This window comes from Protopterus annectens, chromosome 9.part0, assembly GCF_019279795.1.
Source record: "Protopterus annectens isolate FY-2018-M chromosome 9.part0, PAN1.0, whole genome shotgun sequence".
Classification (NCBI taxonomy): Eukaryota; Metazoa; Chordata; order Ceratodontiformes; family Protopteridae; genus Protopterus; species Protopterus annectens.
In genome coordinates, this window is record NC_056743.1 from 882,059,224 (window position 1) to 882,083,601 (window position 24,378).

At 39.4% G+C, this 24,378-nt stretch overlaps 1 protein-coding gene across 5 annotated transcripts in view; it reads left to right on the forward strand.

Moving 5' to 3' along the window:
• The window catches only part of ARHGAP9 (Rho GTPase activating protein 9), a 1,328,608-nt gene extending 1,307,054 nt beyond the window's left edge, over positions 1–21,554 (forward strand). For all 5 annotated transcript variants that reach the window (XM_044083613.1, XM_044083614.1, XM_044083615.1 and 2 more), the window contains one exon: positions 17,107–21,554. In XM_044083613.1, coding sequence (XP_043939548.1) covers positions 17,107–17,311 — 205 coding nt within the window. In that variant the 3' untranslated portion in view covers positions 17,312–21,554. The remainder of the gene's footprint in view (positions 1–17,106) is intronic.
• The last annotated feature ends 2,824 nt before the right edge of the window (positions 21,555–24,378 follow it).

A 24,378-nucleotide genomic window follows, 5' to 3' on the forward strand; every position in this document is an offset into this window, starting at 1 on the left:
ATATTTTATGACTATCGCGTGACTTTTAATTACTTTTAAATGTGATTGTCATTTTTTTTTATTTTCATGGTAAATAGTTGTTAAAACTAATTTTAAACTACTTTTTATCATGTAAAAGTTGTGCTATTTTACTTTTGGGGACTGAGGTAAGTGTGCAAAATACTTTCACTGTGTTTAATGGGGAAAAGTTACTTTTTTACTACTAACTTGTTTTACTGACCTCTGCTGTCAAGTTTTCCCAGGAATTAGGAATATTTTTTGGCTTGACCATGGAAGAACCTTCTGGTTTCTTGAGTCTTCCAGTCAATAAAAAAGAAGAAAATTTCTAAATAGCCTTTGCTACAGGCTGTTAAAGTGCCTCAGACACAAATGGGTGACTTTGCTGTGGCCAAAACTTGTTCCAAAGACCATTCAGTTTTTCCTGGCTACCACTAGTGTGATACACCTGGGCTGGGGGTTATACATGTCCTCTGTGCCTTTTAAATTGTCCTTAGTGGGCAAGTGAGCACTACTCTTGTTGGTCCTGGGAGAAGGGGCAGAGAATGCCACTCTGCCAATCTAGAAAGCTACGCCTATACCTAGGGAGGTTTTTCTGGCAAAACGTGGTCTGTTTCTTCAGAAATTCCTGTCAAAAAGAAACAAAAACTTAGACATATGTCAGTTACAATGAACAGCAGTAACTTATTCTGCTTAGCTCAGGGTTTAGTTCAGGCTCCTGACCATTCCAGTATGACTGTTTCTGGTAAAAGAAAAAGGGATTCTTTATTTTCTGAAGAAATTCAAGATTTTGAACCTCAAAATGATTGTAAAGGGATATATTCTGTTTTGTCTCTCCAGGTTTTTGATTCAGATTCTGATGAGAATGTGGCTTTGGCCAGTCGTTTTGAATGGTTCTCTGTCTCTGTCTCTCTCTTTCTGAAACTATTTCGAGAATGAATCTTTAGTTTTGGTCAGAAAATAGTGATGTTTCCCAGTCCCAAAGAAAGTATTACAATTTATTACAAATGGGATTTCCAGAATCTACCCACTTCCTCCTATTCTTTCAGTTTTGGAGTAAGTTTTTCTCACAGCCTGTAACTTGCCTGATAGCCAGCCTGCTGCCCTTAAAAAAGCAGATATGTTGTATAAAGTTCCTCGGTCCTTTAAGTTTTTATAGACTCAACCCAGATCAGACCCAGAAACTATTACTTTAGTGAACCCAGCTGCTGTAAAACATTTAGTTAATACTAATCCCTCTCTTTTTTTGCATCTGCTGGGAGGCCAAATCAAATTATTTTGCTTTTTGCTCTCTGTAGTTTTTTTCAATGTTACATGAGGACTATAGGCATAATTTGGGTAGACTATATTCAAATTTTGGAAATGAGACATTTTTGGCTAGAGCTTCACTAGCCTTAGGAAACTGTTGATGAGAGCTACGGTAGCATAGTTTAAGGTGAGATAGGATTTGGTGATGGTATTAACATTGTGTAGTTTAAAAGTGAAAGAGGGATCCAAGGTAAGACCTAGTCAGTTTTGATAGTTTGTATTATGTATGTTATTTACTTTGTGGTGTTTGAATATTATTAGAGGATAGGTGGCAAGTGTTTTAGGTCTAGCGAACAAAGTAACATTTGATCTGATATTGTCAATTTTCAATCATTCCTAAGCTATTGGTTTTGGATGCGATCCTTAGCTCTGACACAGCCAATACTATAGTTCATGGCCAACTAGAACTTTCAAGCTCCTCCCTACCCATAATGTACCAAACCCTAAAATACTGCAGATCTCTTTGCTGCTTTTTTGCTTAGACATGGTCAGCTTTACTCTCGAGTATTTTGCATTAAGGTAAGTCAAATGTTATCATTAAGATCTATTTTTTCCTGAATTTTCTATATATATTAATATAATTTTATACATATCCTAGTGTAGTCTAATTACCACTGTACATTAATCCACAGGTTGATCTAACTTTTTATATTTTTGTGTATTTCTTCATACCATTGTTGGTACTCGCTTTCCTTTTTATTTTTTTTCCTTCCCCACCTAAATAATAATTATAAAAATAACAATATACTATCTTTAGTCTGTTCTACTTCTCACTTCAATTTTCAAGATGTTAGAGAAGTGTTTCAAAAATGCAGCCATTAGCTGCCTTACTCTGATGCAAATGACTTTTGTGTTTATTGCTTGAGCAATGAGCATCTCACTGTTTTCTGTGACATTTGTAAGAGTTTCAATCTGCATGCATAAGCAGACAGAAGAAATAAACTTATTTTAAAAGGATTGCTTCCAACTTCTTCTTCAGAAGCCTTATCTGGCGCTCACCCGCCCAAAGCATCTTCCAAGGATGCTCCTAAAAAGTCCCCAAAGAACTTGGGTTCTTCCACCCCATCATCCCCGGAGCCTCCTTCAAAGAAATCTAGATCAGATCCAAAGCCTTCCATGTCTAAGAAGTCTTCTGCCTTGCATAAAACATATTCAGATCAGGGTTCTTTGGAACTGAAAATTCTACATCTGGTCCGATATTCCCTGTCTATTGACTCAGTGGCTTCAAGACTGTCATCTCTCTTCCTCAAAAGATGAAGCTTGAAATTGCCATTCATTGCTTTATCTCATTCTTCCAGAAGTCTCAAGAAAGCAGACATGGATAGAATGATGAGAAAGTTTGTTTCAGCGCAAATTCAGATGTGGGTTCTCCTGTCTCTGACCCTTTCAGGTCAGGAGGCCTTAACCTGATCTACCCCTCCAGTCATGGCTCCTTCCCTGATCTGACACTTCATTTTGGAGACCTTGGATCTGAGTTTACCGAGACCATCTGGGTCAGATCTGAGAGCTCTGGTTTCATCATATCCAAAGTTTTCTATGAGCGCACCATCTCAGACAAGTTTAGCACCAAGTGGCTCTTGGAGCTGTAGTGTCCTAGCCAGATCCAAGGTGTTGGAGTCAACTCTGAAACATTTGGAGCCATCTCTGCCCCTCAGAGCCTTGGCTCTGGACAGCTTGCTTTCAGCCTCTGCCTTGGGTGGGTTGCCTCCTGGGCATATGGAGCTGGTGGGACAGAAGCATGACTTCTTGGGTCCATTGGCTTCCCTCTCCCCAGGACAATCTGCCTTTGAGGTAGTGGAGTGTTCTCTGCTTTGGCAGGACAGAGTGTCTCTCTCCCCTCCGAGCTACCTTCTACATCCCATGTGTGTTTGTGCCAAGAGCCTAGGCATTTACCTCAACAGGGACAGCCAGTTCATACCCTCCAGACCATCCAGCAGCATTTTACCCTCTCTTCTGTTACTTCCCCAGAGCATCCCACTGGGGAAGTTCCCCAGAAGAGGAAGTGCAAAAAGAGGCACTTGGATTCTCCTCTGGAATCTATCATGGAAGACACAGATTTCAATGAAGGGGAAGGATCCCACAGATCACTACCCAATGACATCTCCTTTGGAGACATTCTGGAGATCTTTAAACAATGGGGTGGTTGGTCCTCCACAACTCCTTCCCCAGAGGAATCAGTGTTTCTGGAGGCATTTGGATCTGGCCCATCTACCTCCTTTGTGACTGTGACTCTGTCCACTGATGAGCTCATAGATTTGATCTCTCAGTGGCCATAGAAGGAATTTGATGCAGTTGAACTCCATCTCCAAGAGACCAGACTGAATTCTGGCCCCCCTGACAGGAAGGGAACACTGAAGCAAGGGAGTACCTGTACATGTCATGGTCATGGCATTGGCCATGAAGAAGGAACTTGCAGAACAAAGTTCCACTGTGCATCCCCCTAACAGAGAATCCAAGGCTTTGGACAGGTTTGGGAAGGTACCCTTTCACTTAGGACACTGAATTACCTGGCACACTTTACAAGGTTACAAAGAGATTTGAGGAAGGAATTCTCAAGTACTCTTTCAGGTTCCACTACTGCAGAGACTCAAGCTATGGTAGTCTCATAGATGGCAACCCTTCAGTTTATCTCAAACTCATCCTTGAGGCTTATCTCTCATGCAACTCTGGAAACTTCAAGAGCAATAGGTTTGGGAATCTCAATAAGGAGACATGCCTGGATAAGTTTATGTGACTTTGCAGAGCCCTTCAAGTCTTATTTCAATCAGTGCTTCTTTCAACAGATCTTACCTGTTCGGCTGAAAAGTGAGGGATACATTCTCCAGGTGCAAGAAAGATGGAAAGACTATATCTGCTGTAGGAGTGCATTTTTGACCCCCAAAGGACCTTTTCCAGGAACCAGCATAGGGGACAAAAGATGTGGTTCAAGAAATCCCAGGGTCCTTTCCAAGTTCCACATGGCGATGTTTCCCCCAGAGGCAAAGGGGGAACAATAATGGAAGACACCACCCACATGGCAGAGGTGGCACACAAAACCAAGGGTCTAAAGACACTTTCTCTGATAGGCCCTACCAGCTTCTGCCAGATTGTCCCCCTCTGGAGGCCCTAACAGCTTCCTCCAGATTGTCCCCCTCTGGAGGCAACTGGGGGTCGCTTATCCCTGTACCAGAGGGCCTGACTAGATATCACAAAAGTCACTCTGGTGCAGACGATTATTTCCAGAGGTTATATAATTCCCATTTCCCTTCCATCTCCATCTTCACAAACGTTTCCCAATGTTCTACACAATCAGAAGAAAGTAGCAGCTCTAGAAATTCAAAAGCTGTTAGAAAAAAAAGAGTCATCTAAACCAGAAAGGATCCAGAACTTACTCAAGATTCTTTATAGTGCTAAAGAAAACAAGTGACTGGAGACCAATTTTGGAACTCAGCAACTTGAACAAGTCAGTTCAGCACTCAAAGTATTGGATAGTCATGGTTCAGTCCATACTGCCTTTTCTAGGCAAGGATGATTGGATGTGGATGTGCTTGATAGACCTTCAAGATGCTTACTATCATATAAAAATGAACAGGCACTACAGAAGGTTATTACGCTTCGGGCTGGGAGCCAGTCATTACCAGTTCAGAGCACTGCTCTGTGGCCTCACCACAGCCCCCAGGGTGTTCACCAAATGCATGGCAGTGGTAGCAGCTCACTTGAGACTGCAGGGATTTTGAGTATTTCCTTATTTAGATGACTGGATCATTACTGCTCTAACCAGGCATCTACTAACAATAGAAAGATACAAGGTACTCCAAACTTGCTGCCTCCTGGGAATCACAGTAAGCTACAACAAGTCTCAGTTGCTTCCATCACAAACACTGGAATGTATAGTAACGCATCTCAATACAATATCAGCAACAGCCTCACTTCCCATAAACATAGCTCAAACTTTGGATTCCAAGTCAATAAAAATTATTCAAAAGAACCAGAATTTCAGCCCAATTAATTCTTCAGGCCTTGGGGTCAATGTCAGCAGCCATAATTCTTGTCGCCCTGGCAAGATGTAACATGAGAATTATTCAATAGATGCTAGAATCCTGATGGTGAAGTCTTTGTCAAAAGATGTCAGTTCAAATAAGGATCACACAAACATGCAAGAAATTCATTTGGTGATGGATAAGGTCATATCAGCTTTTACAAGGCCTTCCATTCATTCTCCCTCAAGCCACAGCCATAGTGACCACGGATGCATCCCAGATTGGGTAGGGGGGGGGCACTTCTTGGGGAAAACAGTCCAAGGCACTTGGTCCTTCAAAGAGGCTAATTTGCATATACATTTTCTGGAGATGACAGCAGTGCTTTTAGCATTGCAAGCTTTTCAGCATGCTCTGCCTCTAGGAAGAATTGCAATACAAATGGACAACACATCAGTGGTTTGGTACATCAAAAAACAAGGAGGAACCACATCTTATCCCCTGTGTTGAGAAGCTGTCAGAGTGTGGCAATGGGTAATCTCAACCAATCACTTTCTTATAGCTATGCACATTCCGTGAAAGTCCAATGTGATAGCAGACAAACTGAGCAGGTCTATTCTTCGGCCTCACTAGTGGTCTCTCAACAAAAAAAGTGGTGGAGGTAATTCTCAGTCAATGGAGCCAGCTTGCTATGATCTTTTTTTGGTTCCCCTAAACAACTAATGCAGCAGCTATTTTGTCCTAATCCCCACTCCAGAGGAATCACAGAGGAACACTCTGCTCCACAATTGGACCTCTGATCGTCTCTATTCTTATCCACCAACTCCCTTAATTCCCAAATCCATACAGAAAGCTGCAAGATTGACAAGCACAGTCATCCTCATTGCACCTTACTGGCCTCGACAAGTTTGGTTCCCCTTCCTTTGGCCTCTTCTCATTTACCCACCTTGTATTCTGGATCCAGTTCCAGACCTACTGTCTCACCCAACAGGCATGGTTCACCGGGATATCTCATACCTCAAGCTGACAGCATGGTTTCTACATTTCCGTTAATAGCCAGACAACCTATGCTCTTGTCTCCTGTCCATCATATACTTTTGTCTTCCCACAAAACTTCCACTAGGAAAATCTGCAAGTGTAAGTGGAAGAGGTTTGTTTGATGGGTGCATCAAAAAAGTATCAATCCCTTTTCAGCCCCCTGCAGAAGGTATACTAGAACCTTTGGCAGACATTTTTAATCAGAGAGCTAGCTCCTCTACCATTAAAGTTCAATTAGCAGCAATCTCTAACTTTCATGTAGGTGTTGACAATTCTTTAGCTTCTGCAAAGATATGCAAGGCCTTTGTAAGAGGTACTTTTTTACTTAGACCACTTTATAAAGATACTACTCTTTCTTGGGATTTGAGCTTTGTTCTGCAAGCCTTAATAAATCCTAGCTGCAAAATGTGATCTTAAATTTTTGTCTTGGAAGACCTTATTTCTAGTGGCCATTACCTCCGCCAGGAGAATTTCAGATCTCCAGGCATTATCCTCTAAACATTCTTACTTGGCTTTCTATAAGGATAGAATGACAATATGACTGGATGGGAGATAGGAAATTCACCCCGGGGATCACCTCTGTGGCTCTGCTTGACAGGGGCACAGGAAAATAATTTTCTTGGGTGGCAAAAGCCAGGGTAATGTTTGGCTAGGCTTATATAGGCCCTAGGGCCAATAGCCTAGTACCTGCCTATGAACCTATGAACCTATATTAGCAATAATCCTTCTTTCCATCCTAAGGTGGTGTCAGAATTCAGTATCAATCAATCTACTAACTTGCCTGTTTTCTTGACAAGATATGAAAACAAAGGTGAATATATGTTGCATTTACTAGACGATCATAGACAACTTCATTTTTACTTACACAGAACAAAAGACATTAGAAAATCCAGTCAATTATTCATATCTTTTGCAGATAACAAACTGGGCAAGTTTGTCACAAATGTGATATTGGCAAGATAGATTATGGACTGCATAGCCTTTGTCTATAATAAATCAGGCATTCCATTACCAAAACCTTTAAAAGCTCACTCTACAAGGTCTATGGCAACCTCATCAGTATTTTTATCCAACCATTCTGTGGATGACATTTGTGCAGCAGCTACTTAGGCTAATCATCATACTTTTATTACTCATTACAAATTTAATCTAGTCTGGTGGGGAAAAGTAGCCTTTGGTTCAACGGTGCTCATTAATATCCTTCCTTAGAGTCCACCCGGGATTTCAGGTGGCTGGGAACTCTGTCCCAGTGGTTGATGATTTGAATGAAAATTGACATCATCAGATAAAGAAGTTATGTACTTGCTATAACATTCCATCTGTTTTGTCCATTCTCAGCATTCCATCTGTGTTGTCCATTTTCATTCTTCCTCAACTTCCCACTCACCAACCCCCAATCTTTGACATTTTGGACTTCTGGAAAAATGAGATGCTATTAAGACACCACTGTATCTTCTATGGAGCTCCAAATATTGGTTTCTTTTGTTAGGAACACTATTCACATAGTTAACTATTTATATCAACTAGCAAACAAGATCTGAGGTATGCTAGGGGTTGGTGCATTGTGGGTAGGGAGGAGCTCAGGAGTTCTAGTTGGCCCAATGGTTTTTGGAAGAATGACAATGGACAACACAGATGGAATGTTGTGGTAAGTACATTACTTCTGTTATTCTTTATGTTTAAAAGTAGCTTTTTATTATAAAGCCAGCTGAATAATTGTGAGAAATTTGACTGCAGGTGAATTTGGAGATTTTAATGTGTTTTGTCAGATTCAATCATAAGAGCATCAGCAGCTTACATTATAAGGTTAAGGCTGGTAGGTCTAGGGAGGTGTTATTAATAAACAGGGAGAAAAGTAATGAACCAAGTATGGATCTTTGCAGCACACCAATGTTAAACATGTCCATGTCTGAAAATAAGTTTTTGTAATAAATTTGGAAGATTCTGTCTTTGAGATAGCTTTGAAATCACTTTATAGTGCTTTCAGCAAAGATGAGTTTGTGTAACTTTTGGAGGAACAGATCATGGTTAGCAGTCTCAAAAGCCCTGGTTATGTTGGTGAATATAATTGCTGCTGTAGGTCTTTAAATTAATATTGGTATATATTGCATCAGTAGCCTTTATTAGGGCAGCTGTAGTACTAAAGATGTTTCAGAAGGCATTTTATTGGTTGCATAGGAGGCTGTAGCTATTTATATGCAATATGAGTTGCTTGTAGCTAGTAATTGTTCAAATATTTTTGTGACTGGGCATACAGCTGATATTGATCTTTAGTTTTTGGGATCAGAGAGATCACTGAGTTTGGGTAGAAGAATGACAAATAAGTGTTTGAAGGGTGATGGAACAGATCCTGAGGTGAATGACAGGTTAAAATATTTGTGAAGAGTTATGCAATTTCCACAGCTGATAGCTTAAGAAGGGTGGTGAAGTTTGCAAAATCTGGAACTTGATGCGTTTAGTTTGCATAGTTGTAATTTAGTTTGTTTTACAGTTCATCATCATCACCCCCCCCCCATTTTTCCCATTTTTTTCTACATGGGGTTGGGGTATCGTGTTAACTGTTGCCAATTCTCTCAATTCAAAACAGTGTAAGAAACTTCTCTGTGTGGAAGATTTTCAGTCCATATATTTCTAGTTAATCACTGTACATTAATCAGATCAGACAATAGTAGTAGAAGTAGCGAACGTAAACTCGTCAAGTCAAAAAGTAATAATAGAAAATATATAATTCTACAGTATTACTAAGTATTCGAAAGTAATCCAAGCAAGGCAGGCAGTCTGTTTCCAGTCAAAAATCCTTTATTAAGTACACAGACAAGCGATCCAAGTAAAACAAAAATAGAGTAATAATTTCCTCACAAGCTTTCTAAATATATATATACTTTTTATCAGGCATGGGAGTGGTTTACTGTGCTGTAAAACAAAGTGTTATTGGTACACATGTTAAATTCACATCCCTTCCCCCATCAGCGTGACATTCGAGCTGGTCCTGCCCTACCTAGTAGCTGTCATAATAATATATAGCCCTAATGTACTTTAATGGTACATCTTATTTAACCAAATTATTAAGTCTGTGATTTTATACAAGGCAATATACTACATGGCTGGAAATATATCAACCTTAGTTCATTTTGCGATCAAAAATTATATATAAATATATACATATACATTTTGCATGTAAAAATCAGTTTCTATTTTCATAACCTATTGTTAATATATACATATACATTTTGCATGTAAAAATCAGTTTCTATTTTCATAACCTGTTGTTAACAAAGATCGCTTTCGTCCTTCTAGACTTCTTCAGGTCTGTGTACAAGAACCCTAAAAACCTATATAATTGTATAATTAGTTAGTATTGTTATTACCATCATTTTGAATAAAGTGGAAAAAAGAGAACCAGAAAAAAGTAAAAAAATATATGTATGATGATGGAAACAAAATATACACTTAAATGTCAAATGATTTAAAATGGTATTTAAAACTAATTTGTAGAAAAAAATAAAATAAAATACACTTAGTCATGTAAACAATGTGGCAATTTTCTAAGTTCCAGTGCACTTTTAATTGAACAGTAGTAGTTTAGTCCAGGCTTTCTAAAAGAGTTCAGCTTTAATTGCCACATGAGTTCCTGTTTCTCCAGAATTTTCGGGATGTCTCCTTCAAGATCACCCATGTCTATACGATCCAGGATCTGGAACTTAAAACCTGTGTGTCTTTTATGAAGAGAAAGGTGTTTGGCTAGTGCATTATTTTTACATCCAGAGCAGATTTCTGACAGATGACATGAAATCCTTCGCTTGAGTTTATTTACAGTCTTGCCCACATAGAATGCATCGCATTCATTGCACTGTGCCCTGTAAATTACTTTTTTAGTGTTACAGTCACCCCCTGCACTGGTTTTAATGATCTTCTTTAAATAAGGGCAATAAAAACTATCACCTTGCTGTATAAATATACAAAATGTACAATTAGTTTCACATCTTTTAGTGCTTTTCTCACATGGTCTAGGTTTAAATTCAACAAAACTTCTAATATTCCTGGCCTTCCTATAAACAAATGATGGGGCTTCACCTAAGATGTTAATCAGAAAAGGGTTTCCTGTGACAATGTCCCAGTTTTCTTCAATAATATTTTTGATAGTGTGATAATCCAAAGTGTATGCCAGGATGCAGCTATTTTTGCATTTGTTACTCTCTGTGGGATTACTTAACATTTTTTTACTGGGGAGGTTGAGTGAAGGTGCTTCAGTCCTTTTCAGTTCTATAATGGGTTCCAGGATGTTTTTTAACATCTGACTTTCATAGCCTCTCACTAGAAAATCATTCTCTAAGTTGTTCAGGTTTCTCAAAAATGGTTCCATCTCTGTGGTGATTCGAGCTAATCTATAGCCTTGGGATTTCACTACATTATACTTGGTTTTTGTAGGATGTAGACTTTTACTGTGGAGTAATAAGTTAACCCTTGTTGGTTTTCTGAATAGATCAGTGGTGATTCTGTTATAATTCAGTGCACACTCCTGCCTTCTTCAATACTCATGCCTGACTGTTGCAGATCTTCTTTCACACAATCCATCCACCTCTTTGCTGGATGTCCTCACTTCCTCTTACCTTCTTCCTGTCTGTTCCAAATCTTCCTCACCAGACTGTCTTCTGCTTTTATGCATGTGTCCAAATTACTGTAATCTATTCTCTTTGAACTTTTCTGCAATTTGGAGCTACCTTGGCTTCTGCTGTTATGTCCTCATTTCTCTGGCTGTCCCACAGTGTGCATCCTACCACCCTTCTCAGGCAATTCATTTTCATTACCTCTAGCTTCTTCAGCTGTACTGCCTTTACTGCCCAGGTTTCTGTACCATACAATAGCACTGGTCACACCACTGTCTTGTGCACCTTACTTTTCAACTTCTTTGGCAGTCTTCTGTCATAGACTACACCAGACACTCTATGACAGTTGGCTATAGCCCCTCTGATTCTAGCTTTGACCTCTTCATTCAGACTTCTCTTCTCCTCAACCACCCCTCCCAGATACTTGAAGCTGTTTACCTCTTCCACTTTTGATTTCGCCAATTTGCTTACATTCATCCCATGTGCCTTCAGTTTTGCATTCCATTCTCCTATCCTTTGCTGATGCTCTAGCTCAGAGTCTGCCTGTAATACCACATCATCTGCATACAGCAATTTTGTTGATCTGCCCCCTCTGACCTGTTTGCTAATGTAGTCCATCAACAGTATGAACAGCAGTGGGCTCAGAGTTGAACCGTAGTGTACACCCACTCCCACTGGGAACTCATCCGTGAGGCCGAACACTGTTTGTACTTGAGTCATTGTACATAGCCTGCACTAATACTATCAGTGTTTCTGAGACTTAAAACCACTGCAGTACTGCCCAGATCAGCATTCTTGGGACCTTGTCATATGCTTTTTCCAAGTCTAGGAATGCCCAGTTGGACTCTCTCCTCATCTCTAGCTTCTTCTCAAGTATCTGTCTCACTGCAAACATTGGGTTAATTGTGCTGCATCCTGATCTGAATCCGAACTACTCATATCCTATCTTACATTCTGCTACTCTGCGTATCCATTTATCAGTCACCCTCTCCAGAACTTTCATGCAATGTGATAGGAGTTTGATGCCTCTGTAGTGCCCACAGTTGTGGATGTCCCCTTTGTTCTTGTACACTGGCATGAGTATGCTTATTCTCCAGTCATCTGGGATACGCCTTTCTCTCCACACTACTATGAGTGCCCTCAGGAGCCATTTCTTCCCTATCTCACCCAGCATCTTTATCATATCTGCTGTGACCTCATCTGACCTGCTGCTTTCCCCTGACTTTATTTTCCTTAGTGCTGTTCTTACTTCTTCTAGGGTGGGCTTCTCTTCTCTCATTGTAGGCTGTTTCTGGGCAGTACAGCTTCTGTGGGGTTTTCTTCATTCAGAAGCTGCTGAAAATACTCCTTCCATCTGCCTTTAATGTCCTGTGGACTGGTGAGCAGGTTGTTGCTAGCATCCCTTATGAAGGGTGTCCGACTATTCTGTATTTGACTAGCCTAGTCATTTTTTTCTATCTCCCACTTCTTCCTGCACTCCTTCTTTCTTTTGATGACTTCTTGGACTTCCACATTCCACCATCAGCTTTCCTTATGTACCTTATTTCCATACCTGGCTTAGCCACATATTTATTTATTTATTTATTTATTTCCAGTTTGATGACCAGGGAGGTCCACTGGGCTCATGGAGCCTGTTTTCAGTGGAGGCCCGGGGAGAAAAGCTCCACAAATCTAATTAGGTACATTTTAAAATCAAAGTAAAACATACATAGTATAAAAAATACATAGTACATAATAAAAAGATCAAACAAAAGACACAAACAGTTTGATTCAATGTCAATGTGATAAACAAACAGCAGAATGAACAAATAGTTCAGAAGAAGAGTATATAGTATAGAAGTTGGTGGAAGTAATTTGTTACAAGAAACAAATTTATAATTAAGAGTGGGTTAGGAGAAGAGAAGTTGAGAAGTAAGAAGAGGTTAGCCAGGGGTAAGGAGAGAGGAGGGTTTGAGAGGCAAAGGAGGAAGAGAGCAGTTGCATTTCCTGTTAAGTAAGTAGTAGGAATGAAGTTGAGATTTTAAGCTATTGAGGTTATTGCAGGTCCGTAGGCTGGAGGGAAGAGAGTTCCATTTTTTTGCTAGGGTACAGGATAAGAGTAGCTGGCCAGCTGGGCGCTTGGGTTTATGAATGGTCAGCAGGTTTTGGTGAGAGGATCTAAGAGGTCTGGGAGGGGAATATGGTTGCAGTATGTTGGATAGTGCAGGGCAGTTTGAGGGTTGGAATACTAATTTGTGTGCTGTGGTTAGTTGGTGAAAGTCAAGTAGGTTGGGCAGTTCAAGCCAGTTAAGGGAATGAAGGGAATTGCAATGGTGTGAGGAGGATTTGACGCCTGTGGCAAATCTAGAAATGTTGTTGTAACATATCTCTAGTTTGGAGGTAAGTGAGGAGGATAAGTTAGTGAGCAAGGGAGAGCCATACATGAGAGAGGGAAGAAGATAGATAGTGGCAAGAGTTAGCTTAGAGGAAGGAGAGAGGAAGTGGTGATTTCTGTAAAGTAGGCCAAGTTTTATGTGTGTTTTTTTGATATTCTGCTGAATGTGGGAGTTAAAATTTAGCTGACTGTCTATGGTGACACCAAGAAGTTTGGCAGGGTGTACGACCTCTATTTGTGAGTTATTATGACTAGTGATGTGAAGGGAGTTTTCATCTATAGGGGAAGATTTGGAGGGGGAGAATAGAAGGATCTTGGTTTTCTTGGCATTAAGAGAGAGGTGGTTTTGGAGCATCCAATCTTCAGTGGTAGAAAAGGCATTTTGGGTTAGAGATTGGAGCTCAGTTAGGCTGGGGGCACTACAAATCAAAATGGAATCATCAGCGTATTGAACAATTTTGGAGTTGGGAATGGCTTTATGGAAGTCATTACTAAAGATGTTGAATAGCAGAGGACCAAGAATGGAACCTTGGGGTACACCAGTGGGAGTAGGGAGGAAAGAGGAAGTGGCTTGGCCCCATTTCATGGCTTGGGACCTGTTAGAAAGATAGCTAGAGAACCAAGAAATGGTTGCTTGGGAAAGGTTAAGTTTAGAGAGATGGTTTAGGAGGTGGGTATGGGAGATGGTATCAAAGGCTTTAGAAAGGTCTAGCAGGACAGAAGATACTAAATCTCCAGAGTCACGGGCTGAATTGACGAAATGTAAGGAGGAGAGCAGGGCAGAGTTAGTACTATGTCCAGGGTAAAAAAACATGCTGGGTGGGGGAAAGTAGTTGATGTTTGGTAAGGAATGGTAAGAGCTGTACATGGATGCATTTTTCAAGAATTTTGGAGATAGGGGAGAGGATGGCTATGGGCCGAAAGTTAGATACAATGTTATTTTTGCCACCCTTGTGGAGAGGGAAAATATAAGCAGTACGCCAAAGTTTAGGAACATAGGACTCGAGTATGGATCTATTGATCAAGATGCTGATAGGCAGAGCAATAGCATCTGATGCTATTTTTAGGAAGGAGGAGGGAATGCTATCAGGGGTGTTAGAGCAGGGCTTTAGTTTAAAGAGGAGTTTTTTTATTTGGTTGATGGAGACCGGTTTAAGTTCAAAATTAGGGTAGGGATGGGAGAGAGGGGAGGATTGGGCAGAGAGGGGAGGAGGATTATTGTTGGTGAATGTCTTAGTGAGCTCAGCTATTGAAGAGGTAAAGAAGGAATTGAATTGTGTGGCAATTTCTGAGTCAGATTTGCTAGTATCAGGACAGGGATTGTTTTTTGTTCCAGGTCTTAAGAGGGAATTAATAGAGTTCCAGAAGTGTTTGGGATTTTTTGCATGATTTTCTTGTAGTTTTAGGTGGTATGATTTTTTATCCCTTAGGACAAGTTTTATATATTTTCTGTAGTCCTAATAAATGCTGTTTTTAGGCGCTGCCATTCTTGTTCAACTCCACTTATTTCCTCCTCTTCTTTGGGTGTTAGAACCCTGAGTAATTTCATGAACTGTTGTACTTTCTCTGCAGTCAACTTCCAGATCTTCAGCCTACTCTCTGTTGACCTAAGAGCCTTCTCTGACCACTGCTTGCTACTGATTGTGGCAACTAGTGGTTTATGCTGTGGACCAACTGACTTTGCAATCATGGATTCTATCCCATTGCCTTTTTCTTAGTAGGAGGAAGTCTACCTGAGTTACACGTTGGCTACTTTTGTATGTGATCTTGTGACTGTCTCTCTTTCGGAACCATGTGTTGGCTATCAAACCATTTGCCAGACAGAAGTCTAGAATGGACTCTCTTTTTTTATTCCTGTTGACCCACTCATGTGGACCCAGGCAGTCTTCATATCCTATTCTAACTGTTCTGATATGTGCATTCAAGTCATCCATTATCAACACCAATTCATGTTGGCCTGCTTTATCTAGTAGGTCCTGCAACTGCTGTCTGAATGCACTCTTTTCTTCACTATCACAAACCTGCGGTGGGGCATAGGCTGAGATTATGAATACTACCCTGTCATTACACTGGAGTCTGATTGCCATGAGTCTGTCATTAATTCTGATGATACCCCTTACTGCCTTCTGAAGCCTCACTCTCATTGCAATTCCTACACCATTTCTAGCCTGTTTCCCTCCTGAGTAATAGAGTCTGGATCCCAAGCCAAGTGGCTTTGCTGCACTGCCTTTCCATCTCATCTCATGGATACAAAGGATGTCCAGCCTCCTCCATATCATCATGTCATCCACATCGAAGGTGCATCCTGTCAGTGAACTTACATTAAGTGTAGCAGTTCTTATTTCATGTTTGGCAGGTTGGCTGGTTTTGCATCCAGCTTTTGCTCAACAGAGTTATCCCAGGTAACCTAGGCTGGACAACTAGACACCAGCCAGCCAGTAGCTTATTGACCCAGGGCTGCTGGGCACACACTGGCCAATAGGGGCACATATACCCCTCCCACTGTTAGCAAGGGTTCCTGGTGTAGGTCAGAGTAGGCGAGATTCCTCAACCCACTTATCACCGGTAACTACCCATGCCCATTTTGATGACATTAGTCAACATGACCGAATCACCTAGAGCCATATTTTACACCATCGAGTGGCTAGCCCTGCCACAGCACACAGTCTGTGATCCGTGTTCTCCTATCATGAGGATACTGCGCACCACAGTAAATGCCCATAGTGGTTGGTCTGTACAACTCTTCCCCCTATAGGGCACCACGTAGAGTCTGTGCTGCTGCCACAGCTCCATTCTTTGGTGAGTTTGAGATGGAAACACTCAGCATGTTTTTCGTACGTTGGAGAAACCGCACGGAAAGACAGGGGAACATACAAACTCCAAACAGGCATTGGTCAGAGGTCAGGATTGAACCTTGTACCTTGTGCTTGGGAGAAGACCTTAACCATTATGCCAACTGGTCTTATTTGTTTTACAGTTATGGCTGTAAAATGAAAGTTTGCAGCATAAGGCTTATGCTTAGTCTTTGCACTTTAAGTTGTCTGTTTGTTGCTATTTGCATCTTCTCCTCTTCTGATAAGCAATGACTAAATAATAAAACAGCAGCAACTTTATTTCTTTTGTAGCCTTCACATTCACAGTCATTGCTAAATTTTGGGGACTTTTGGATATCTGCTGATGTCAACTTTGTTTTCTCAAGTGGTACAAGTGGTTCTGAACACTTGTTTTAGAAGATGTTTATCAAAATGAAGACATCACTGAGAATGCTGTGGTTTTAGTACAATTTCATGGCTACCCTATGCATGTAACTTTATTTGATATTCAAATTTTAACAATACTGATATATTTTTGAGTTTAAATATTTGCTTTAAAGGTGCAGTGACAAACATAGGCCTAACAAAATAGTTAGAGGTATCATGAAGGTATGTCATGTTGTATATTTTTGCATATTAAATGTTGAAAAATACAATAAAATAAAAGTTAGAAAAAAATATTTAGAGGTAAGTGGAATATTTAGTGTTATTAGCTTCACTTCTTTTATGTTTCTATTTTAAGCAGCTGAATGCTGGGAAATAGTTACAGGATTGTACTCCTGTTGGCTGAGTGACACATTTTTTTGTTCAATTCTTAGAAAATATTTCTGTAATAGCCATAAATGGCTTAGGATCAGTAACGTTTCATTAAGTGTATTACTTGAGGCAGTAAAATAACCTTGGGACTAGTGCATTTTTATTTACTGTTCCTTTGACTTTGTAGCTGCAAAAATGTATTTGCCACATGTAGATTAAGAGATAAACCTAAATTGCTTTTTTTATTGTTTTATCAGGGTAATGGAGCAATCAGAATCAAACCGTATGACAACGCAGAACATTGGAATTGTTTTTGGACCCACCCTCATGAGACCCGAAAAAGACTTTAGTAACATGGCTGTCCACATGATATATCAAAACCAAGTGGTAGAACTGATTCTTACTGAATTTTCCAACATCTTTGGGTCAGACACAGATGATGCAAGCCCCCCTGCCAGATGATTCTTTTATGCACCTAGCTACATTCCTGTTTGGTCAAAAGACTAGACTTGTCTTGCATTTTTGGTGGACTTGCCTGTACTGTTTGGTGCACTACTGCTAGAGAAATATGTACAAAGCTATTTAAAAGAAACTCTAATTTGCAGAACAGTTTGTGAGGTTCTCTCATGACAGATGGCAGTGGTTTATTTTTCTTTTACCACAAAATATTCCATGCCCACGCCCATGGCTCTGTCTTTGCTGCTGGGGCTTGCAAATTTTGATGGTACAGCTGGCTGACTGAGGACATGTCAGAAGCCCTTCACGTTGATGTCACAAAGGCTAGGTCACTGGTTGACTACCACTGGGTATTCTATATGCACTGTGTAGTGGTCATCACATGGTTCTGGGGAAGAAGGGGTGAGCTGTGTTACTTTTGCAGTCATTTAGTTGTCATGGTGGGTGGGTGGGGAATTGCTGGCTGTGATGGTAGCTGCTTAAGTGGACAGGCAATTTGGTCATTTGTGGAGATATTACTGCCTTGGTGCAGAATGTAGATGAGGAGGGTCACAATAAGTAGTGTGCAACGATAATGTATAAGAGAAGTAAATCTGTTCTGAAAGGTTAATATTTTATTATATGAAGACAGTGGTAAAACTGAGCCTTTTCCTGGTACAAACTATTGTTGGACTACTTCCTTAGGTGATGCAGCACTGAGCCAGGAATTTCAGTCCCAGAATGCCCACTTTTCATTATATTTGCCATGGTTATCATAAGGTTTCCTAACTGAAGGACTAATTTCTTTGCTCTGTAGTGGTGTAAATTCCAGTTCATGTTAAGGTGTACTCACTGAGGTCATTGAGTGCTTCCAGGTCAGCAACAAAGATTGCTGATTGAGTTCTTCCAAGTGAGTTATGGATCATACTACTTTTTTTTTTTTTACTTCAAAGTCATTGACAAGGCATGCAGTGGCTAGATACATTTCATTGCATATTTCCAGGTCAGTGACATGTTATATCATCTGAGTCAGAGTGGAAGCTATGCACATGCATGTTCCTAGCCTAACTTCCATGTAAGAAAATGATGATGAGTGGAAACATAAGGCATGCACATGCTTAGCCTCATTTTCTTGTGAACAAACAGAGCAGTTGTTGTGTTGCATGGATAAATTACTATACTTCAATAACAGGAGTTGCTGCAGAATACTATATCTCTTCATAGCTTTGCACAAGAATAATACATAACACAGGATTCTGTTAGTCATCACATTCCTTCATAATAGACTGTCAGTTGCTGTGTTTTGTTGGGTGCTCTCGCCAGTTTCATTAGGTTTGTACTCCCATTATACAACATTTTCTGTGGTTCAGCTGCTTTCATTCTGACCCAGCAATGAACATCTTCAAGAGTTATGTCATTAGGTGTAGATAATGGATAATGACTTCCGTAATGGGAAATGTTTGTTGTTTAATCCCCAAGGACAGCTTGTGTTGGTAAATATGGGCCTGACTTTTGCTTCAAAAGTTGGCATGTTATTTTCACTTTTCTGTTTTCCCTGGTCTCTGGAATGCAGAAATGAGACATTTTTCCCCTGCACATGGGAGCAGATTTCTTACCGCCTATCACAAGACCGGTATCTAACTGCTGTCTCTTACAAACTCATTTGATACTTATGCTGCAAATACATTTACAGAACATGGTTAGCCATAAGGGAATGCTTTTAGTTCATTTTTACCATGTATCACCTATATAAAGAGTTATATGACACTGAAACTAATAAAAAACATATAAACCTCACTGCAAAAGTGAAATCACTGCAGCATGTGCATTTTCTTAAGTCTGCACACATTATAGCTGGTGTACAAACTGATACCACTTTTGTGCCTTATATTACCCATGGCATGTGGCCATGTTCAACAATATACAGTGTGTTATGGTACTGCTTGTCTCAGCATTTGGTAATTCATCTCTGCTAGAAGAAATCTTTAGCAGTATGATGCTCTACCATTTAATTCCATTTCCTCTTTACTTATCTACCGTTAATGACTACTTGACAGCTTTTGCCTTTCCTGTCTTTTCCATATTCAACCATCCCAGGGACTGTCTGTTGTCAGTGACTTGCCCTACCGCCCTTCCTCAGAGCTAATACATAGCTAACAGAGTCTCACTGCAACAACACTGGTCATTTGAAGCATTTAAGTATCATTATCATGAACAGCTAGTGACCTGTACAAGTAAATTGAGTTTTTTTCTGCACGAGTGAGATTTTCTTTTACCTATCTGTTTCGGATACTGGGATATATCCATCATTAATATCTGTTCCAATAATTACAATGTATGTCTGAGCAGTGCCACACTGCCCCTTCCTCTCTGAACTTCAGAATTAGCTGAACCTTGACTGGATTTTAGCAATGGGTCAACAGCATGAAAGTTTTTCTGGAAATTTCTATGACCTATTATTTTCTCCCAGCATATTGCAAATATATAATCTTGTAATCTTAACGTGAGCCAAACTGTCTACTTCCTTGTGAAGGAATGCAGAATAATAGTTTTAATACAAAACATTGCTTCCTTGTAATGCTCAGTAAGCTTCTGCCTGTTTCTGTTTTACAGCAGAGGGCAAACATATACTTATCTACTACCGTAAGCAGACTGGCACACTAGACAAGTGCAGTGACTGTTCCTTAGCATAGCTGGGAGCTTCTAGAGAGCTACGGCCACTCATCTAAAACAGCGTGCGTTCATATCTCATGCAGCTTTTAATGCCTGCATGTGCTACTATCTGAGCTGTCACACAGTATTTGTTCAAGAGCATATTTGCTCTTTCTCAGCTGCTCTGAGTAGTTAGATACAATGTAGCTAGCATTACATTTTTGTGAGTAACATATTATTCCCTACTGTTTCTTATTAAAATGATGTGCAGTAGTACTGTAATATCTTTGTTCCTGTTAACTTTATCTATATTGCCTTACCCATACTTGAGGTCACAGCTTACTGACCATCACATCACAATTGCTCCATGAGCAAAAGATATAAAGTAAGCTGTAGAGGCAGACAAATGGAAAGCCCTGTGAAAATATGTATTCATGAAGAGTTACACAATGTTATGTACTGGGGAAACCCCTATACAAAATATATTTGTGGAGAACAAACTGAACAACACTTCCTGTTGACAAAATGTTTCTCTAAAATTGCTGTCTGAAAGAATGTCTTGCATTTGTAGATTATTTTTTAAAATGTTTAACCACTGCCTCCTTTGTCTTTTCTCTCTTTTGTGTAAATTGAGCCTTCCTACCATTAGGGTATGGGAATACAGTGCTGAGCTTCAAGAGGAAACATCTTGGTAGAGAATATTTTTTACAAACAAATGTGATAGTGTAAAATGCAATGTTTCTTTCAAAGAGACACACCTTGTTCCTGACGTGCCCAATTTCTAATGCAGTCATGACATGGCAAATGTTTCATGTCCACTGGCATGCTGGCTACTGAACCTTTCGCTTATTGTTTGCAACTACATTATACCCTCAGTAGACACTCCCTAAATCCAGTGACCTTATTTCAGGTGCTCCTTACCATTTTCAGAACAAGAAGCAGCAAAGTACCGTTGCATCCCTCCCCACCACAGCTGTCCAGCCACATCTTAAATACGTAAGTGCAGAAGTCATGATTTGTAATCTTTTAGCTAAGGATCATAGTGTTCATTTTTGTAAATGTCATTGCATTATTTTGCCTCTTAAAGGGGAAATAGCCTTGTGTGGCTGTTTATGATAGTGGTATCTGCTACCCCTCCCCCATGCAATAGTAAGGCAGAACTCATTTTCAAAATGAGCCTTCTTTCAGCTGCACTTTGTGTCAGTTCATTATTATGGATTTGCCCATTTATTCCAAGCTTACAGTGTTGTACCTCAACTTAATATGTAAACATTTCATGTCTTGACTTAAAAAAAATATTTAAAACTTGTAAGATGCTGAGATTTTGTTGCACTAAAAGAATTTACTGTAAGATCACAGTGTAAAATGTATGGTTTACTTTACAAAAGACAAAGGTAGTCTCAGAAGTTCTGTCCAGTTTCATTGCACTGCTGTGTCAAACTGATGAAAGGTAGGTCAAGTCTAGAAGCTTCAGTGATGTCACTCTCACATATATTGTTTCAGTTGACAGTTAACTAAAATGTTTATTGCATAATAGAACTTAAATAAAATGTGTTTATATTTTTTGTTAATAGGTCAATGTGATTATATTTAAGCTTTAAATAAAACATACAAATTGTGCCTTGTGATCTCTGTGAAAACAATATACATTTGTAAATAATTTTCCCCTCCCTTGATATTCTAGCATGCAATCATGGTAATGTGATTATAGGAAAAAATTAATCCTTATTATTTCAGTTGCAGTGGACTGTTAGCAGTAGAATAAAAACCTGCAGAAGATTTTATTAAACAATCACACAAGGCACAGTGTGCTGTACCACAGGAGAGAAACTTTACAGTTTAAGGCTGAATTCTGAGTGCCACATGCTTCTATAGTGACATAAACTAATAACTAAACATATTATTGCTGACATATAATATTTCTATTTTATCTTCCTATATTTCAAGGGAAAATAAAAGAGTACATTGATTTTAGCTGTATTTAAACATCTGATTTTAGCCATAGTGTCAGCTGTTTACCTAAGAATGGTCTCTTACCTTTTCTTTTCACGTTCAGTCCTGAAATAATACTGTGGAACAATAACACAGCCAAAAATGACTCTTTTGCCCATTATTTGGGTTCAGAAGCTACTGACCACTGAGTATAGGTTTTACTGTAATCTTAAGATAAGTGCACGCTTTAAAGACGCAAAGCTGTTGCTTTCCTCATCGGGATGGGGTGGGGGTGTTTGTGCAAAAGTAAGATGCCCAAGTAATTAGTTATCTTATGGTTATAATTACTTACCTTCAAATTTTCAAGGACTGGCAGGATTTTAGCTGAGAAATGCAATTAGCTTTACTGACATGGCGTGCTGACTGGACAGTCATTTCATGTAAAAATAAAAAAACCTTCTAGGTAGATATTCAAATGGTAAATATATTTTAGCATATACCATACCATTCAGAAATTAACAAATTAATACAGACAGAATGCAGAATATTTTCTATCTGATTAACAGATTAAATGAAAGAGCCAAATACTCAGTGTGGAAAAAAAACATGAGAGAGTTGTTGTATAAAATGTATACTTTCTTTGTTGTGCTATTTTTGTGGAATTTCAAGGTGTTACTAAAAGCACATGTAACAGCTCAGTTGCTCTCTGAATTTAGGTGTGATACAGGTTATAGTCCCCTTTATTGCATGCTCTTATGAAATGTGCAGTGACATATAAAAGCCCTGCTTGAGATCATAAAATAGAAAATACTAGGGTATATAGTTCCATGCTATCCTTTTTCAGGATGCGTACGAGAAATCTACCTTTATTCTCTTTTTACATATACCTGTCCTATTCATCTTAGCATTTGGAAGACTTAGTTAAGAACAAAATATTAAAAAAAAAAAAAAAAAAAACACCGGTTATAGCTGGGTTTTGGTCATGTCATTTTGGTGCTTACATTTTTTTTATATCTTTTTTTTAATAGCTAGTTTGATCATCTTAGCTTAAGATATGGCTCTTTGGCCATAAATTAGTACTTTTATCCCTGAGCATGACTAATAATTTAAAGATGGCTGCTTCTAAGGTAAGCCATTAAAAAAACTCCACCCATACTCTGTAGAGGCAATCTCTTCTTAACATACAAGGCCATGTCAAACCCAGAGCTGTTGGACATGCTCCACTTAAAGAAATCCCAATCCCTCAGAGACACACACTCTAGGTATCTAAACCTTGTCATCACAATGAACAAAACATGCTGGAGTGAGAGGTTCCTAACCCAGAGACTCCCCAGACTCTGGAATAGACTGCCCATACATGTCAAGCAGAACGCCTCTTTGGCCCTCTTCAAAAGGAACCTTAATGATTGGATGGGAGATAGGAAATTGAGTCACTCAGCTAGACAGGGGTTCAGAGAAGTAAATACTGTGGGAAGTAATAGCCAGGGAATTGTTATGGTTAGGCTTGTATAGGCCCTAGGGCCGATAGCCTAGTACCAACCTATGAACCTATTATTGTTTTTATTGTGGTATCAGAAACCCATACACCATATTCTTTCTCAAGACTCTGTGTGAGTCCAGGCATTACTATGCAGTAGATGCAGCTTGCTGACTGTTGGCACCTCTGAGCTTGACCTCAAGCAATTTTATTCTGCCTTTTCTGAATAAATGTGAGCTTCTTCATGTAGTTTCACACCTCTGAATCTGTGGTATCTTAGACATTCTTCAGAAACTAAGAAATAAAAAGCACTAGTCTATACACTTGATAGAGACATATGTCAAATAAACATTTTTCTTATGAAAAATACATTTATGTATTCAATACATAAAATAGTCTAAATATTCTGTCATACTGAACTTAGAAAGAAGGATTCAAAGCAGGTAAAGATGTATTTTGGTACATTTTCTTCCACCTGAGTACATGCTTTCTTTAATCATGGTAAGAAGCTGCCTGTTTTATATTTTCATGTCCTTCTCGTTACAACAGAGCACAGGTAAGCAGGTATAACTAAATGAAAATAAAAATAAACGCAGTATGGAGAATAAAAAAGTATGAGCTTCCAAAAAGCAGTGAACTTCCTCAGGTGGCAGAGTTAGAAATGTGTTTTTTTTTTACCTGCCATACTAACAAATAAATAAATAAATAAGCTTGATACACAAGTTAACCTGTGTGCATGCTGCTGAGGAGTATTTTCATACTGCTGCAACATTACAGTAGCATTTAATGGCTCGGATTTTTAGGGAGTGACACAAATCTGCCTCTAGATGTTTGGTTTGGCTTCTGCTTAAACTACATGATATGTTCTGTCAGTGTGAGAGCTGCATTCAGGGTTCTGCACTAACCAGATATAAAAGGTACCATTCTGCGCACAGTGATAGTTCATGGTTTGCTCCTGAATGGAGTGCAGCATTAACTTTAAGATCATCGACTGCCTTTCTTTGTTTACATATCTAGACTGCTATCAATGCTG